Source organism: Haliotis rubra, unplaced genomic scaffold (genome assembly GCF_003918875.1).
Source record: "Haliotis rubra isolate DU_JTF1 unplaced genomic scaffold, ASM391887v1 Scf74, whole genome shotgun sequence".
Lineage (NCBI taxonomy): Eukaryota > Metazoa > Mollusca > Gastropoda > Lepetellida > Haliotidae > Haliotis > Haliotis rubra.
In genome coordinates this window covers 125350-145245 of record NW_025767457.1, presented here as the reverse complement: position 1 = coordinate 145245, position 19896 = coordinate 125350, and the positions used below count along the sequence as shown (strand labels likewise).

Here is a 19896-nt window from a genome sequence, read left to right as displayed (position 1 = left end):
ATCTCACGAGAACACGCGGGATGCAAGATGTCTGCGTCCACGGTGCGCATGGAAGTTGTTGATGTTGTGTTTGAAGAACGATTTTTTTACAATATTGATGTAACTACCTGTCTGTCATCATGAGTGAAACCGACAAACGAGAAGTCGGGAGTGTGGTAAAAGACAATGTAGAGTGTTCCACATCCGAAGATGAACGTGAAAGCCCCGGTTGTTCAGATGAAGACGAGAAAATGAAGGGCTTATCAAAGAGGGCGAGGAAACGACTACTAAAACACAAACGATGGGAAGAAACAAAAAGTTTGAAAAGGTGTCAGATTAACATGTGTTTAATGTCTTCTGACACAGACCATAGATGGGTTTAAAAGGCCGGTTCCAAACGCCCATTTTATTAATTGTAAACATATTTTAACATATGAAACATAACCGACGACTGGTGTAACTGACTATGATGAAATAAGGTGAAATGAAGACATGTGTAGATCAATGTGGGCAGTTAGCTTCAGGAGCAACCATCTATGTACATTTATAGGGACACTTATCTAGAGCAATCCCACTTAACCACTTCGTGCTTTTGTTACTAGGGGTGGTGGAGAAGCCTAGTGGTTTACGTGTTCACTCGTTGCTCTGAAGATCTGGGTTTGATTCCCCACATTCGTTGTTTTCACATTAATTTTCGACTTGCTGTGATAAAAATATCCACTGGTCAACTTCTGGTTTGGTCGTATTACTGATAATGTAAACACACTCTAAATAAAAGCTGTCTGAAGATTGTTTACGTGTGACAACTGTAAGGGGATGTGTAGGAAGGACGGTGGACGGGTGGTGGTGAGATGTGTTTATAAAAGAGCTTGTTAACAAACGTTAAGCTATTTATTTAACTAATCCTGGTCCCTTCCATTCATAAATGAATTGAGATCAGTTAAATTCGACATAAAACCATATACTAGTATCTCTAAATCTATCCTGCTCCTGCCGCCATTCCTATAAAGACACATTGCCTTAGTTCTTCATCTGTCCACCATAAGATGTAAACAATAATCGCACATTTGATGGGTAAATAAGATGTAATATACACAGGTTGCTTGCTCTGTTATCATGCTGTTTATTATCTAATATCTGTTGTATTTATGTATAAATGTAATGGAACATTATTCACATAAGCTTGTTTACTAAGCCATAATCACTTTGGGTGAATGAAATATGATTCAGATATCCATGGGCCAAGTATACACCTTATCAAACCTTGTCTTTTGAATATAGAACAGGCAATATAGTGGAATGATAGATGATACAGCATTTGATACAGATATTGTGTTGAGTTGTTGTTGTGTTGATGTTTACATCTGCTTCCAACTGTTAAGTTGATGCCGCTGACATGGATGCCGTATTTAAAGCCATGAGTGAGGAAATAAAATTTTGAATAGATTTGGACATCAAAGTAAAAACTGGGTATTTAGTTAAAGTTTCGAATATAGTAATGATTTTGACATAAGCCAGTTTTGAGTAAGTGGGGATAAGTAAATTATTATATAGAAAAATAAGTAAATGATAATATAAAACAATAGTAATGATATAATATCTTTGCTTTTATGCTTGCTTTTCTTTTTAATCTCACCTTATAGAAGGGTATTGAAACAAAATGGGAACCATGTACATGTTATATATTAAGATGAAGATGACCTGTAAATTGTTAATGGAACTTGACATCAACATGAATATCTTATCAATGTGTTCACGTAAATAGCTGTGTCTTGTTTTCGTTTCTGACTTTTTCAAGACAAACATAAACATGAAAACAAAGTTGGGGAAGAAATAGCCTAGCTAGGCCAGAATCTCCCCCTTTTGATATAAGAACAAAGATGGGAAACAAGTAGCATTTAAAGTTGATTCAAGGGTGGGGAAAATTTGGCCTAGGACAAACTTTCTCCTGGGAAGATTTAGCCTAGGGGGAAGTTTGGACTAGGCTAAAGTTTCCCTGGGGAAAGTTTGTCCTAGGCCAAAGTTTCCCCGGGGAAGGTTTGGCCAGGGGGAAAGTTTGGCCTATTACACTGGCTTGCGACACACACCTCTACATAGATACCTCACTACAAGGATGGGGAGCGCATCTCGACAACGAAGTGGCATCAGGGAACTGGTCGAAACAAGAACAACATCTTCACATCAACCAACTGGAGATGAAAGCTGTGATCAATGCCATTCAACACTAGTCGAGCATACTGGTCAAACCGTATACTGACGGTCCACACGGACAACTCAACAGTGGTGTTCTACATAAATCGGCAGGGATCAACAAGATCACCAAGCCTACTCCAGCTCACATTCCAGTTGTTTAACATCATAGACAAATTAAACATCTGGCTAAAGGCATGTCACATTCCAGGAGCCAAGAATGTACTAGCAGACGTTCTATCTCGCCCACTTCATCCGTCACCCACCGAATGGATTCTCCACCCAGAGGCGTTCCGGCTCATCATAAGGGAAATAGGATCTCCCTCCATAGACCTGTTCGCCACAAGGTTCAACAAACAACTACAGAGACATTCGTCTCACCATTACCAGATCCCCAAGTCTGGGCAACAGATGCACTGAACATGTCATGGGAAGGTCTAACCACATACGCATTTCCACCTCCGATTCTACTATTGCAAGTATTATTGAAGATCAGGCAGACCCAAGCACTACAACTGACTTTGGTCGTGCCATACTGGCCAGCGAGAGTCTGGTTCCCAGATCTAGTACAAGAACTCGGAAGTCCAACCCTGAAACTACCAGAGTGGCCGAACCTACTCATACATCCTCACACCAAGCAAGTGCACGGAAACCCACTAGTGTTCCAGCTACACGTATGGACCGTATCAAGACTTGCTTGAAGAAAAGAGGGTACTCCGCCAGAGCAGCAAAAGCAGTAACTCTAGCTCTACGTAGATCAACTCGCAACTTGTACGATGACAAGTGGAGGAGATTTGAACAATATGCAGTGCGGAAAGGCTCACAGCAATGAAAAAGCAACACACCCTCAAGTGGCGGAATATCTATGTACTCTTAGATATATGAGGTGTCTGACAGGTTCGACACTATCTACATACCTGGCAGCTATCAGTACAGTCGTTACCATAAAGACGGGCATCAAAGTGACGAAAGTGCCAGAACTACTTGCTCTACTACGATCCTTCAAGCTGGAAGACCAGCAGAAGAAATTCAGAGCACCAGCCTGGGATCTGAACATAGTTCTACAACATCTCATGAGTGATGCTTACGAATCACTAGAGTAGACGACCTTCGAGCTACTCACACAGAAAACTCTGTTCCTCCTCGCCTTAGCCATGGCAGCTCGGCTGTCTGAAATACATGCGCTGGACTTTGGACGAACTAGATTCGACACGGGAGACCGTGCTGCAGTACATCTAGGACTTAGATGGGACTTTATTGCAAAGAATCAGTTCCCTGGCCAGCCGAACAGACAGTTCCACGTCCCAGCGCTATCTACGATCCTCGGAGCAGAGGACACCCAGGACTTATCCTTGTGTCCTGTCAGAGCCCTAAAAATATATTTCCAAAAGACTAAAACAAGGAGAAGAAAATTCAAGCGCCTATTCATCCCCTTGTCACCAGAGACGCGTCTTACGGAAGTCTCAAGAACGACAATGTCATTTTGGATGAGAGCCGTTATACTGAGGGCCTATAAAGCAGCAGGGCTAGATCCTCCAAGAGCCTCCAATCCACATGAAGTCAGAGCACTGGCATCCACTCTTGCTCTGCATGGAAACTGCTCAATATCATCAATAATGGAGGGCTGCTTTTGGAAGACAGACAGAGTGTTTGCCAACCACTACCTCAGAGACAAAGCCACTGAAGACGTCTCCGGCATTCACCAGTTTGGGCCACTTGTTGTAGCACAACAACTAACGGTTCCACAAAGGTGCTGAGTTGGAAATCTCACCCTTTATCACGTTGACTTGTTGATAACCCTCACTCTGAAGAGTTATGGTTTGAAAATCTATGCACACCGTCTAAGACCAGACTAGCATGAGTGATTAAGACTCTGTATGGGTAACAATCTTACCTGTACGTTAAGGGGTCGCAACTCATTTATGGTAACGATGTGATCATAATCTATGAGTTGTTTATAGATAACTAGTAAAAAGAAGATACTAGTATATCTAATATCCACATGACTCTATGAGATTCACTTGTCTGAGAGAGAAGTAAGACAAGATGTGGTCCCCCCTAATTGACAATGGAAGTAGGAAGAATAGGATCTAGGAAGTGTCGTTATGCAGTTCCCATGGGGGATACAGGACGTATCTAAGGACAGCTGATGAATCCACGAAGTGGCTTGACCCACCACCGATTCCGTCGGATTCTGGAAGCATATAAGCATGAGTCAGGATAAGGAAAAATATGTAATTTTTAAAGTAAAATTGATATTTTATACTTATCCTGACTCATGAGGTCAAACCCTCCCAACCTCCCCGCTGAAGACACTTCGGGTTTCACAGCAAACCCAGGTGCTAGGGCTTATTCAGGAGAGAGTGACAAGCATGGCAGGTCACATGACTTTTTGCGCGGGAAAAGGGAGGCAACTCGTGGGTGAGTGAACTTTTACGTCCGCTTTAGGGAACTACAAGGGATTCACGTGTTCCACTACCTTTCGCATAGAAGAAGGAGCAAAGCATATAAGCATGAGTCAGGATAAGTATAAAATATCAATTTTACTTAAAAAATTACATTTTTATTCCAAAGAAGGAGGCAGAAATTAATTATTAGTAGATTTGAAATGTGCATGTTATAAACACAACCCGTGGACCCCTTTTTCTAATACTGAGCATTATCATTTTATTGATCTGGTGAAAACACTTTTTAGTAAACACCAACTTCTATCAAGTGTACCAGGTCTGCATGATTTTATTCCATAGAAAGAGACATGGATGGCCTAGTGTTTTCTAAGGGGTTGCAGTCTGCTGGCAGAGCAGGCCAGAAACCTATGATTGGGGTTTGAGTCCTGCTTTGACCTGATTATGTCCCTTGGTTTGTCAGTACTATACACGTGCTTGTAGGTTTCACTGAAGTGGTGGCACCCACATCGCTCTCATCCCACATTAGGGCGGTAGGGTAGCCTAGTGGTTAAAGCGTTGGCTCGTCACGCCGAAGACCCGGGTTCGAATCCCCACATGGGTACAATGTGTGAAGCTCATTTCTGGTGTCCCCCGCCGTGATGTTGCTGGAATATTGCTTAAAGCGGCAGTCAGTCAGTCAGTCATCCCACATTAAGACCGCCTCCGTGGTGTAGTGGTTAGAGCGTCCGCCCAGAGAGCGGAAGGTCGCGGGTTCGATCCCCGACCGCGTCATACTAAAAGACGTTAAAATATGGTACTTGTTGGTCCCTGCCTGGCGCTCGGCATTAATGGGTACAACAAGGACTGGTCGGCTCAGAGTCAGTATAATGTGTCTGAGTGGGGTATTCATGCTTCACTGCGGCATGGTATCTCAGTGGGCTAGCACTATAAAACCAGCTTCAGTCTGGGCTAGTACAAGCAGCCGCACATACACATACACACCCATGCACGTCGTCATTTGAGCGAAATATTCTCAAGCACGATGTTAAACCCAATTTCACCTCACCTCACCTCATCCCACATTAGTGTCTGTTATTAAAGGAATACTCTAAAAAGAGGGAGCGGGGCGATGGGGTAGCCTAATGGTTAAAGCATCCTCCGTCACACTGAAGACCCAAGTTCGATTCCTCACATGGGTACCATGTGTGAAGCCCATTTCTGGTGTGCCCCGCTGTGATATTGCTGGAATATTGCTAAAAGCCTAAAACCATACTCACTCAGTCTAAAAAGAGATGTTGAAACTAACTCACTCTCACAGTTATACCACAGAAAACTTTGTAAGAGATTTTACTGCAGCTTCAATCAGTAGTTCACAAGTATCTAGTGCTGGTAAGTTGTTGATTTTATATGCCATCAATGTTATTCAGAGCTCCAAGATCCCCAAACCATGTTTTCAAATTTAGCCTCAACCCTGTCATAATCCTCTTTGGCATAGATCAACTACAGTTAGCACAGCCTGAATGTTACATACACCCATGTTAATGTTGTCATAGTATGGAGTTCTGTTACCCCTTGTTTGGAGATTGGATGTAAATGTTTTGTGAATCTTTACTGTGTCGAGTTTGTTTTGATTTTGTTCGACTATTTGTTGTCACAAATGTTTTTTTCTTGTAATTCACAGTACAACCAAGATTATGTTCATGTGTTTCAGAAAACAGGACAAGTTGAAGAAGAAGCGGAAGTTTGAAGATGCTCGAGAGAGAGGGCAGGATCTGGGACCATCCAGGAAATCCCTGAAGAAGAACTGCATGCAGAACTCTCGGTGTAAAGTGAAGGCAGTCATAGACTGCTCCTTCGACGAACACATGACAGAGAAGGTAGGGCATTAGGCAGTTTGCTGAAATGTTGATCACCCAGTAGAGTGAGGTTTGCTCGAAGACAGTGTTGGTGGCCAAATTGACGTAGGTGCAATAACTCTATGTGCAGAGATCTATCTCTTGAAAACACCAGAACCTTATGATCTTGAGTTCAAATACTGATTTGCACGATTATGTTTATAAATGACATGTATTATATTTGGAATTGCACTTTCTCAATAAGAGACGTTCATAATACATTGTATATGGCTAGCGGGGTGATGATGATTTTAACGGGGAGTCACCCATTTTGTTCTGGGGAGGTGGGTGGGGGTGTCAGCAATTTTGTACATATCTGTACCCACTCTCCCACCTCAGCTTCCACATTTTGTTTCTCAGCACCATGCACATACTCCAATCATAGTGAATTGTGCTAAGATATTGCTGAAAGCATTGGCCACGTGTTTAAACCATGACATGGAATATTGCACAATCTACTTATCCTGAATGTTTTATATGTATTTGGTCTACTGTAGGATGTGCGGCATCTGGTCCAGCAGATACAACATAGCTACTCTGCCAACAGACGAGCGGACAACCCACTTCAGGTATAGTCTGTCAGGGTTGCATGTGTGTCGACATCAAGGAACCTAATCCCTTGATCAGAACTTATGTTCATGGTAATGTTATGATGAATTAGAACTATTTTTATGGATATACAACTTCTTTATTCTGTATAGGTGACGTTTTGACATAGATTCTAATGTCGTAATGTTGCCTATACAGAATAAAGTGAGCGTAAAACCAGCTTCAGGAGCTAATACAAGCAGGAAGGTCTCATATGGTTCGATCCCACATTTTTTAATTATGCTTAAAAAATTATGGAAGGGGAGGGGGAATTGATTTCGTACATGACATGCAGGCGGGTTCACTTAATTTGTACATAAATTTTAGGGGGGGTCATTCTCATTGTACATGCTTCTCCATAAAAATCATCATCACCCCCCTAACCATAAATTATGGCACAAATGTACAACCAACTGAACATGTTCTCATGAGGAATGATATTTAAAATGTTCAAATTGATATCACCCTGTGTGCAGACAAGCAGAATCCATAACATTAGTGATAATATCAATGTGATTTAAATCAGCCAAAAGTGATGAATTGGTTTCAAAAACTGATTTTTAGCAGAGATTATGGAACCCATGTTGAGCCAAAGCTACAAAATTTCTATTCATTAAACCAAGTCACAGAGTCTGACCACCTGATCCATGACTGACTGACTGAGTTTGGTTTTACGCCGCTTTAAGCAATATTCCAGCAACATCACGGCGGGGGACACCAGAAATGGGCTTCACACATTGTGCCCATGTGGGGATTCGAACCCAGGTCTTCGGCTTGACGAGCCAACGCTTAACCACTAGGCTACCCCACCACCCCCCTGATCCATGAAGCTGTCTCTTATGACAAACATAGGTTATTGGTGAGGTGAGGAGAAATTGGGTTTAACATCGTGCTTGAGAATATTTCGCTTATATGACGACGTGCATGCATGTGTATGTATGCGTATGAGCGGCTGCTTGTACTAGCCAGACTTAAGCTGGTTTTATAGTGCTAGCTCACTGAGATACCATGCCGCAGTGAAGCATGAATACCCTACTCAGACACATTATACTTACTCTAGACGACCATTCCTTGTTGTACCCATTAATGCCGAGCGCCAGGCAGGGACCAACAAGTACCATATTTTAACGTCTTTTGGTATGACGTGGTCAGGGATCGAACCCACGACCTTTTGGACGCTCTAACCAAAACACAACGGAGGCGGTACATAGGTTATTGGAGACCAATTCTATGCATGTGTTTGAAAATTTTAACATGATGTCATGCGAAGTTCAGGGATGGAACCTGAATCATTTTGTACTTGAATATTATTGATATTCTATAATGCTTCAGGTACGGGTAAGAGTTGGTCTTCAGCAACCGATGCTTGTTGCAAGAGGTGACAAATGGGACCAGAGATCATGTCCCTGATGTGATGTGAAGATCTGTACTCATTTTGTCCATCACTTGATTATCAGGTCCAGGGGTGGTCGGGTAGCCTAGTGGTTAAAACGTTGGCTCGTCACGCTAAAGACCCGGGTTCGATTCCCCACATGGGTACAATATGTGAAACCCATTTCTGGTGTCCCCGCCGTGATATTGCTGGAATATTGCTAAAAGCGGCGTTAAACCATACTCACTCACTCGCTCATTATCAGGTCCAGTCCTCAGATTTTTCCTTATCCTGACTCATGCTCTTTTTGCTTGTCTTCTTCTTCTTGCGAACATAGTGGAACACTTGTATCTCCCTAATTGAAGCTCCCTTCAATGTAAAATCACTAATTAGTACACCACGAGTTACCTCCCTTCCACAAGCGCGGGAACGAGGGCGCCACCTCTACCCATGTGCCTCACTCTCTCCTTCTTCGCCCAGTGAGCTGGACGTGAGAGCGCCTGTGTCTCCCGACACACTATATCCTTGGATTATATTTAGTTAGTTACCTCGTATAGACATCTATAGAGGTTTAGCTAGTATCCTTCAACAATTATATATTGATATTTAGTCGCGGTTTCTACTGTTTATTCAATGGACGCCATGTTTGTTCTGTGGATTACGTTGATGAAAATTCTGTACTATTGCAGATTACGCTTTTTATTCTGCTGCTGATCCGCATTTAATATGCCCTAGCTGTACCATGCCATGTTCATTTTATTCACGTGGCAGTTAAGTGTACTAATTTATCCAATTCTGCCTTTAATAAATAAATACTTTATGTTTGAGACGCCGCAGCAGATAGGTCACGTGATGCAGAGTCTAGCCATGACTGATACACCTGAACCCTCGCCAGTCTACTGCTGTTGGTCGACCCCTCTCCGCCTGGTATTCCGCTAGAGTGGTGGAGAGGCGTGGGATGTAGTCCGGCGCTTCCAAGAAGCCGCCCTGCTTCCCCAGACATCCCATCGCCGCAGCCGAAGACTAGAGGGCTTCTACTGCATCTCAACGCAGACTTCACACACCCCCAGGGCAGCGCCGACCTCTGAGGGGAAATCAACGGTCTACTAGAACTTTCTCAGCCAGATTGTTCCCGTCGCAGATTTGGGCCTGTATGATGATCAGCCGATCATCATACCTGATGTACATCAAAGAATGACCGATGTCGGCAACAGTGATATCAGCGCAGATCAACATGCAGCCTGATGTACTAACGCTGATATTCGATGATCTTCCTGAGGGTCCCGTCGCTACCAACACTCAACGCAGACTTCGCGACTCCCAGGGCAGCGCCGAACCTCTGAGGGGAAATCAACGAAGTCTACTAGGACTTTCTCAACCGAGATTGTTCCAGCCGCTGAACTGGGCCTCTACGATGATCAACCGATCATCATCCCCGGCGCACGCCACAAGAGTTTACCAGTGACATCAGCAGAGATCGCCATGCAGCCTGATGTCTTCTACACTGATGTCAGACGACTTCCCTGAGGGCTCAGCAGCTGTCATCGCAGAGAGGGCACCGACCACTTCGTCGCAGACCATCCCAGACGAAGCTGTTGCGCAGATCATGACCATGATGGAGGGCCACTACAGACGGGAGAAGCAGCCAGCCCAGGGCCTGAGCAACGCAGACAACACCCCAGAGGCACCCCCAGTCAGCTTAGCAGCCACCAGCCGAAGCAGCCTTTCGAAGGAAGTCACAGACCACCCCGACGAAGGACCCAGATGTACAGTCTTCGGCGAAGGCTTTTGCGAAGACGGAGAGATCGTCACCGCCCTCGGCCTCATCCTCAGATGCGGACTCAAGGTCATCCCATAGACGCGAGATCACCTAGACGATCTCCACGCTGCGTTCACCACGACGATCTCCACGCACATCACCACGCCGATCACCTGCGCGGCAGGTCACCACACAAGTCGGCAGCGCCACCCGACATAGAGATAGCAGCACACAGGTCACCATCAGAAGAGCATCAACCTCTCATCACCGATGCTGGTACAGAAGATGATGGAGACATCATCTTCTCAGACGCTGAGATAAGATATTGGATGGTAAACAACCTAGATTTATCTTCACCGCCCAAGAGTGGCAACTCAGCGCAGACATACCTGATGAAGGAAGACAATGCAGACGCCGCCACCCTACCGATCGACCTGGATTGCCGCGGTGCCACAGAATGTGGACACAGCCTACCATAAAGGCATGTAAGTTCAAAACGCCAGAGGCGTGATGTTCTTTTGGCCTTAATAGATCTAGAACGATCAATGAGATTCTTATCACCAGATTTCGTGGACACGACTTCTGAAGATGATAGGATGATCTACTCGGCTCTACTTATGCAGAACCAGCAAGAACCACACCCTGTATGAAGCTAACGCCATATATTGATCGGACTCTAGACACTTCCGATAAGGAAGTCCCAGGCCGCCTCCGCGTAAAGGAACCAGAGCCTCACCAGTTACAAGGGACGCCACGGAGGAGAAAGCCGCCGACGACCCCACATCCTGTTGAACACAGAGGTCGCTTCACGAAGCAAGCATGAGTCAGGATAAGTATAAAACATCAATTTTTTACTCTTAAAAATTACATATATATATACTGATCGGGTTTCTGATTCTCGACCTTCCTTCGAAGGTCGCCAAGGCTAAGTGGCTCCAAGTCTGCTTCACCCAGAAGATCTAGGAAGGGATACTTCGAGAGCTTCGCGGAAGTCTCCGGCGCTCACCGAGGAAGTATCCTCCAAGGTCTCCATATACTAGCCACTCGCCATATATAGCTACTTTCGTCAGTCCGCTCAAGACATCGCATAAAGTGTCTATCAACTGTATGCCATATGCCGCCTATAAGCCCACGCCAAGACAATTGCACAGGCTATTTACAACACAGAACGCCGCTATATTAATTAGTCAACGACGCTTCATAGATATTCACAGAAATCAACTTTCCGTGATAGATTGCTAGAATATGCTATCCCACACTACGATACGATTATCTACATAAGCGTGACCATTACGCAGATCTGCAGACAATTCAATATCGAAATTGAACAGCAACCTGTTACAGCGAAAGTATAACTCATAATCGCCAACGCTTTGAGAAGTAATATGTACAACAAGTTCCAGCTTTTAATTCTACAATTATGACGATACATTCATGTATACAGTCTACAAGCTGACAACTTGCAAGTTTATTGTACCTTTATATAAGGAAGTCGGAATTATATTCAAACTGGAAGTTACTTTCACTCGACAGCCAGGAAAATAACCTACCCAGCATTAATATTACAGAGCGAGGTATTTCACTACGGGAGGTTTCGCTACTTTCATTAACCCTCAAACACGCGGGTCACTCGGTAACTTCGAAAGCTACGTGAAGACCGACGACATGCTAATATAAACGACGCAAGATTTTATACAAGGTTTTTTCCTGCTACACCGGTGACATCACAGCTGGTATTCTACAGAATCAAAATGCCTTGTTCTGATTGGACCATGCGATGGACAACGCACTCCACGAGAGGTCGGGTCTTAGTTCACAGTTCAAGACTCCCACGCCATAAGTGACAACTATATATCAGTGAACGAAAGCAAGCCTCCTTACAGTCCAGCTAGTTAATCTGAACCTTCATGATTGGGCTGCTTTCTTCAGGTTAGAGAGACCTCCCTGTCAAGTTAGGGACGAGGCACCGCAGTCAGGCTGCATTTTTACATAAAGTTCAACGAGGGACAGACACACCTGGTTGTGCACCTACATCGCCAAGGACTTCGGGAGAGCTTAATTTACCTAGACGACGAAATACAAGTGGATCTAAATCCAGCCGCCTCAGTCTACAACTGAATTTCATCATCAAACTACTAACACAACTAGATGGTGAGTAAACCTACTTAAGCTTTCTGATTGGAGGATTAAAACGAAGTTTCACGCCCAACTTCGATCTGTATATAGTTCCAACACCTCACAAGTGAGGTTTATGAACACGCCTGGATGACATACTTGGACTTCATGATAATGATGATTCTATCAATGATGGCCAGCAAGAGCACTGTAAATTTATCTCCACCAACCAAACAGGAGGGAAAAATGCATCAGATTATTTCCTCTATATTCAAGTTACGCAGACTGAAGTCTCATGTACTACCATCTTCTGGATCAGAACTGTCATACTATGTGCCTACAAGACTGATGGACCCGATCCTAATTCTCCATGAGCTTCTAATACTCATGATATTAGAGCTAACTTCTACAATTGATCTACAAATGTTATTTGAAATTATGGAGGGGTTATTTCTGGAGATCCGATATGGTGGTTGCCAACCATTATCTGAGAGATATCACCGCCAAGGACGCCTCAGGTATCCACCAATTCGGTTCCAGGGTCCTCAGACAACAGTTGACAGTTCTCGGAGAAGATAAGTCAATCTTACAGATTTCTACTTATCTTATAACAGTACCTAAATAGCTACATGCTATATATAATTTGTTTAAGTTCTTTTTATCATCACAGTACTATGATTATTACATCATACAATATATAAGTTAACAACTCTACAGAGTTTGTTATTATATATTTACCTTAAGTTAATCATATCTTAAGCGTTAGTACTATGGTTGCATTATAAATGCATTAGCTAATAAACTCTACAGAGTTTTTGGCCATTATATACCTAGCTTAAGTTAATTATATCTTAAGCATAGTACCTATACACATATTATAAAAATATATTAGCTTACAAACTCTATGGAGTTTTTGCTATTATATAGGTAGCTTAAGCTTATTCATATCTTAAGCTCAGTACTATGTTTATATCATATAATATATTAGCTAACAAACTCTAAAGAGCTTTTTCCTAATTGGCTTAAGTTTTATCATATCTTAAGCATTATGGTTACATTATAACATGTATTAGCTAACAAACTCTACGGAGTTTTTGCTATTATATATGTAACTTAAGCTTTATTCATATCTTAAAGCAGTACTATGTTTATATCATATAGGTATATTAGCTATCAAACTCTAAAAGAGTTTTGCTATTATATATTTGGCTTAAGTTTCATCATATATTTTAAGCTTTATGGTTACATTATAACATGTATTAGCTAACAAACTCTAATGGAGTTTTTGCTATTATATATGTAGCTTTGGTTTCCTTCATATCTTAAGCTCAATACTATATTTATATCATATAAGTATATTAGCTAACAAAACTCTAAAAGGTTTTTTTTGCTATTATATATTTAGCTTAAGTTCATCATATCTTAAGCAGTATGGTTACATTATAAAATGTATTAGCTAACAAACTCTACTGAGTTTCTTGCTTTTATATATATAGCTTAAGTTTAATCATATCTTAAGCTCAGTACTATGTTTTTAACATAAAAAGTATATTAGTTAAAAAACTCTAAGGAGTTTTTTGCTATATACATTTAGCTTAAGTCTAATCATATCTTAAGCTTAATACTATGGTTACAATATAAGTCTATTAGCTAATAAACTCTACAGAGGTTTTGGCTATTGTATATGTAGCTTAAGTTAATTATATCTTAAGCACAGTACTATACTCATATTGTAAAAATATATTAGCTAACAAACTCTACAGAGTTTGCATATTATATATATGTAGCCAAAGCTTATTCATATCTTAAGCTCAGCACTATGTTTATATCATATAAGTATATTAGCTAACAAACTCTAAAGAGTTTTGCTATTATATAATTAGCTTAAGTTTAAGCATATCTTAAGCTTAGTACTATGTTTATATCTTAAAGTAATTTAGCTAACAAACTCTAAGGAGTTTATACTAGCACTTAACAAGCTTAAGTCTATTAGTCTTAAGCATTGGATTAATGTTATATATACTTTATCATAATAAGTACATTGTAGTCAAGTACATTGTAATAACCTTTATATGGCAGCTGATAAGTGAGCAGCAGGAATTCATCAGTTCAGTGCCTTTATGAAGTTCCCATAGGGTTATTACAATCATCACAGTTCAAATCACTAATTATTAAAATCCAAAGTATTATATATTCCCACCTCCTTTTCCTCGTAGGGATTCTACAAGCAAAAAGAGATGAGTCAGGATAAGGAAAAATATGTAATTTTAGAGTAAAATTGATATTTTATACTTATCCTGACTCATGAGGTAAGCTCCTCCCATCCTCCCCACATAACACTTTGGATTTCCCTGTAAATTCAAATGTTGGGCTCAGTATATGAGGAGAGAGTGAGGCACATGGGTAGAGGTGGCGCCCTCGTTCCCGAGCTTGTGGAAGGGAGGTAACTCGTGGTGTACTAATTAGTGATTTTACATTGAAGGGAGCTTCAATTAGGGAGATACAAGTGTTCCACTATGTTCGCAAGAAGAAGAAGACAAGCAAAAAGAGCATGAGTCAGGATAAGTATAAAATATCAATTTTACTCTAAAAATTACATTTTTGGCAGACCGCTGATACAGGGGCAGATCCAGAAGAGTGTGTGCGTGCATGCGTAGTTGCGTGCAACCCCCCTCTCCCCCCAAAACATTTTCCATAAGGAAAATCCCTATCCTTTGGACTTCATGATTTATGTGCATCCCCCCTTTCTATAAAATCCTGGATGCACCTCTGTGGTAGCTGGAATACTGTCTGGGGTGTAAACAACAAACAAACAAGTCTTAGTGTACCTCTAACTCCTCCTCCAAGATGACTTGGGCTAGCACACCAGAAGGTGATATGGTGGTTGTGATTGTTGTTCCAGTTCTACGTGTGTGGTATTAACGGCAAGGCACTGCAGAGACTTGATCAGATCGGAGACTATAAGGGATGGGATGTAAGTACACTGGATTCCTGTAGCCAGGATGATGTCGCTGTTAGTGCAATCAGACTGATTAGCTGTTTTTCATGAAAACAAATAATTTGTACATACTTATGTTACTTAGTATACATGATGTGGATGTGACATGATGAGGATGATGCTGTTGTGGTGTAATATCTAGAAAATCTTCATTGAAGAAACAGTAGTGGTAGTTTGAGATAACTTTGTGCTCCCTGTGAGTATTCCAGAGCACACTAGATCAGTGATACCACAAGCTTGATGGAGTTAGATGAGAATTTATGTGGGACCATGACAACTGCATGTGCTAAGTAGTTAGATGGGTACCAGTTCAGTATAAATAGATAATATGTTCATCCTGACATCATACCCTTGTGACCTGTGAAGGTCCGGGTTAGAATGAACCTTCAGTAACCCATGCTTGTCGTAAGAGGCGACGAACGGGATCTTGGTTGACACATGTCATCGGTTCCCAATTGCGCAGATCGATGCCCATGCTGTTGATCACTGGATTGTCTGGTCCAGACTCGATTATTTACAGACCGCCGCCATATAGTTGGAATATTGCTGCGTGAAACTAAACTTACTCACTCACTCATACCCTTGTGAAGATCCATGTGAGTGAGTGAGTTTAGTTTTACACCGCTTTCAGCAGTATTCCAGCAATATCACGGTGGGGGACACCAGAAATGGGCTTCACACATGGTACCCATGTGGGCAATTGAACCTGGGCCTTCGGCATAAGGAGCGACCGCTTTAATCACTAGGCTACTCCACCACCCCAGATCCTGTGAAAACTGCTCATGCTTTCAGCTTCAGGCCGGTCATGACTTCGCTAGTTACAGGTTTCTGTTATATTGTAGATTTTGAATCTCTCCTAGGTTATATGGTGTTTATCATTCAAAGCTGGGTTCATCAGGATATATTGATATAAAAACACTGCATGACAACTGACTGGATGTGTCTACAGCTAGCTGTCTTTAACAGGTGTACTTCAAGACCGAGAACTACCTGGACCTATTCCCAAAGGGGGATGTGGTCTACCTGTCCAGTGATTCCCCCAATGTGCTGCAGGAGCTGGAGGATGACAAGGTGTACATCATCGGGGGACTGGTCGACCACAACCATCACAAGGTGACCAATTTCTAAATTATTCCTGTTTGACTGATTCAATAAAATAGTAGAAACGTTTTTTCAGCGAATAGGTCTGGGCCCTGTTTCACAAAGCTATCGTAGCGCTAAGACTGTCGTAAGCCTATGCTACAGTATAGGAGGTACGATTACTTCGAGAAAACTTACGAGATCTTAGGTTTATGAGAGCTTTGTGAACGGGGCCCAGGGGCATATTATACTTTGGGCAAGGGGAACATAAACAAACATCAAGGGTACATCAACCCATGCCCCCCGAGGGACCAGTGAACAACGTATTTATCTTACCGAACACCTTAATGTTAATTTTGAATTGTTTGCAGCACGGATACAAATCTTTTTGTAGCATTTGTGAGATTTTGCTGACAAGAAAAACAGATTTAGAGTTATCTCCCTTCCATCGATTTGCATTCGCAAAACATCGATAATTTCCGTACATCATAAGTGATTCAATGTTATCCGAGATAAAGATTTACTACCACGAAGTACAGAATGAGTTGCTATTGACAGCGGGATACATTGAAATGTTACCCGCTTGTAAGCGGGGTACATTGAAAATAATAGAAGAGCGTTCAGCCAATCAGAAAGCGACATTTATGTGTGAGGTAAGATAAATAATAATAGAATGGCGATACAATACCCTTGATAATTGAGGATGCAGTGTTCAAAGATGTTGCGTATCTCTATACTGTAAGGATCCATGGATTAGGGCTCAACTCTTTAACCATTATGTACCTATGCATTTCACACTAGTGATTATATAAATTAAATGGTTTTGGCCTCTTATACTGGGACAATCTGGTCCATTTGTCTAAAATCATACAGTTCACTGTGCAGAGTTGCTTCCTTAATGCAAGACAAGATCCTTTGTTCGAATCCTAGTTTGCACAGAACATAGCTTTGTACCCATTCACAGCTGGGAGACCCGTGAAGGTCCCGGGTTAGAATTGGTCGTCAGTAATCCATGCTTGTCATAAAAGGCCACTATGCTTGTCGTAAGAGGCGACTAATGGGATCGGGTGGTCAGGCTCGCTGACTTGGTTGACACATGTCATCGGTTACCAATTGTGCAGATTGATGCTCATGTCGTTGATCACTCGATTGTCTGGTCCAGACTCGATTATTTACAGACCGCCGCCATATAGCTGGAATATTGCTGAGTGCGGCGTAAAACTCAACTCACTCACAGCTGGGTGGACTGGGACACATTGTCACAGTACTTTGTCCAAGTTTACTGCACGTTGCTGTACCCACAACTAGGTGTTTGCACGTATTCATGTGACCACCATCTGGTCATATACCAACGGATTCAAGGGTTCTTTTAAGTGCACAGGGTTGTGTACTGTACACAAGGGGTTGTGACAACACTGAAAGAGTCTGCACACAATGTTGACTCCAAGGTTTTTTACACCCGGTCACAGGTGGGCTCGATCCCGTCACCTCAACCTCGCTGGATCACTTGCCTGGCGCCTTAGCCAGCTCGCCCACTGCGCCCCATGGATGGTTGTTAAAAAACATATTACTAACATGAAGCTGGCACAATCTGGAATGCTGTTTCACTCACTCACTCCTATTTCCAGGGTTTGTGTCACCAGCTTGCAGTGGACAGAGAGGTTAGTCATGCCCAGCTGCCCATAACAGAATATGTGGAAATGAAGACCCGCCAAAGTCCTTACCATAAACCACGGTGAGTCTCCCATGTTGGACTATATCATTATCCTGAACAGTAGATGTTGTTTATGCTATCAACCACTGGCGTGACTGGTCCAGATTCAATATTTTCAGCAAGGCCAGCATGATATTACTGGAATATTGCTGACTGTGGCGTAAATAATAAACAAACAAACATCATTCAGATGTATATGTCATTTACACAGTATAAGGCATTCACTCTCAATAGTTGTGTTCCTTACCCATGCCAGGATCTTATGAACGTGTTTACAAATCCTTGATTTGTCCCAAAGTGGCATTAAACCTGAATCAATCACTCCCACTGATAGGTTAGTCAGTCAGTGAGTTTGCTGTAACACTGCTCTAAACACTATATTCTAATTATACACTCATGGAAACGAATAAAGGAACACATGAAAGTACAAGTGTTCCTTTATTTATTTCCAGAATTTCACCCACAGTGCAATCCATACCTTGTGAAGAAACCTGGAAAAGAATAAAGGAACACTTGCGCTTTCATGAGTTCCTTTATTTGTTTCCATGAGTATATAACAGTGTGTCTGCTTACGCTGGCAGAAAGCTTGAAGTAATTCTTGTCAGATATTTCATTATAGTGAAACTCTTCAGCACGTTCACGTTGCTGTTAAATCTAGAAACATAAGTATGGTGAATTAATGACCCTGGATGTATTTTCAGTATTTGAGATCCTCCTGAGGTACACAGAGACCAAAGATTGGAAGAAGGCATTTTTCCAAGTCCTGCCACAGAGAAAAGGGTTGAAAGAAAAAGAAAAGGAAGACTCACAAGATGTGCCTAAGAAAGATCTTTGTGTGAAAGCTGAAACAGTTAACAATGAAGGCAGTAGTGATGCAACAAATAAACAAATAAATACGAATACAAGCTGATACTGGCACTGATACTATCAAGCCAACTTGAAGAAATCGTCAAACTCCCGTTTGCCTTCATGAGATGGACAGCAGTATGAAAAGGCAAATAGTGCAGTGCATAGGGGTATTTTATTCTTCAGATATTTCTAAAAATCCACATTTCACTATTATTACTTGCTTGATTTTTCGGCCATTGTGACATCAATGTCAGAATGAGGCTCTACATTTCAACCACTAATTCAGTTATGAGGACTTTCAAATGTGATCTGTATTCGAGAAGGTGGTTTACTGGTCAAAAAGGTTGCCCTTCTTATGAGTGTTGTCAATTAATGAGTATCATCCTGGCTGTCATGTTTTGTCCATGAGGTCGACCTGATGTGTCATTGTCGCGACCTGGCTGATGGTGCGTCAAGGTGCCCTGTGGGTAGACTAAGTTTGACTTTGATTACACAATGCCATTTAGAAAGTGGTCAAATGTAACATATGTTATATTTGGGATTACACTTTCTTAGTAAAGTACAAATTCTAGTACTTTTTTTGTGTTGAGCCCCATCAGGGATTCGAACTCACACCCTCAGAGTCAGGCACCTAATCGCCAGCACACAAAGTCAGCCGTCTAACCCGCTCAGCTACCGCGACTTCCACAAAAATGGAAGTCGGACAACTGGTAGTTTAGACTGCGGGCTTTGTGTACCCCTTTGATAGGTGTTAATTGTCACGGCTCCCACGGCTGAAAGCTATGATTACACAAAGTGTAATCCCAAATATAACATATGTTAAGTTTGACTTTGTGTCATCAGTGCTTATAGTGTCCACCACTGGTTTGTAGGGATGGTCTTGACTTTTTGCAGCTGCCTGGTGAGTCACATGAACTGTTTGATAAGGGAGACAACTCTGTCATTATCAAGACGATATTCATATTAGACT

General features: G+C 42.1%; 1 protein-coding gene across 1 annotated transcript; it reads left to right on the top strand.

Moving 5' to 3' along the window:
• The first annotated feature begins 28 nt into the window (after positions 1-28).
• On the top strand, positions 29-19516 carry LOC124259849 (tRNA methyltransferase 10 homolog A-like). The gene is given in 8 exon segments (XM_046694064.1): positions 29-307; positions 6268-6433; positions 6949-7020; positions 15188-15259; positions 16250-16396; positions 17992-18075; positions 18077-18098; positions 18779-19516. Coding segments are annotated over 8 exon segments (960 nt in total). The 5' UTR covers positions 29-119; the 3' UTR covers positions 18988-19516.
• Positions 19517-19896: the final 380 nt, after the last annotated feature.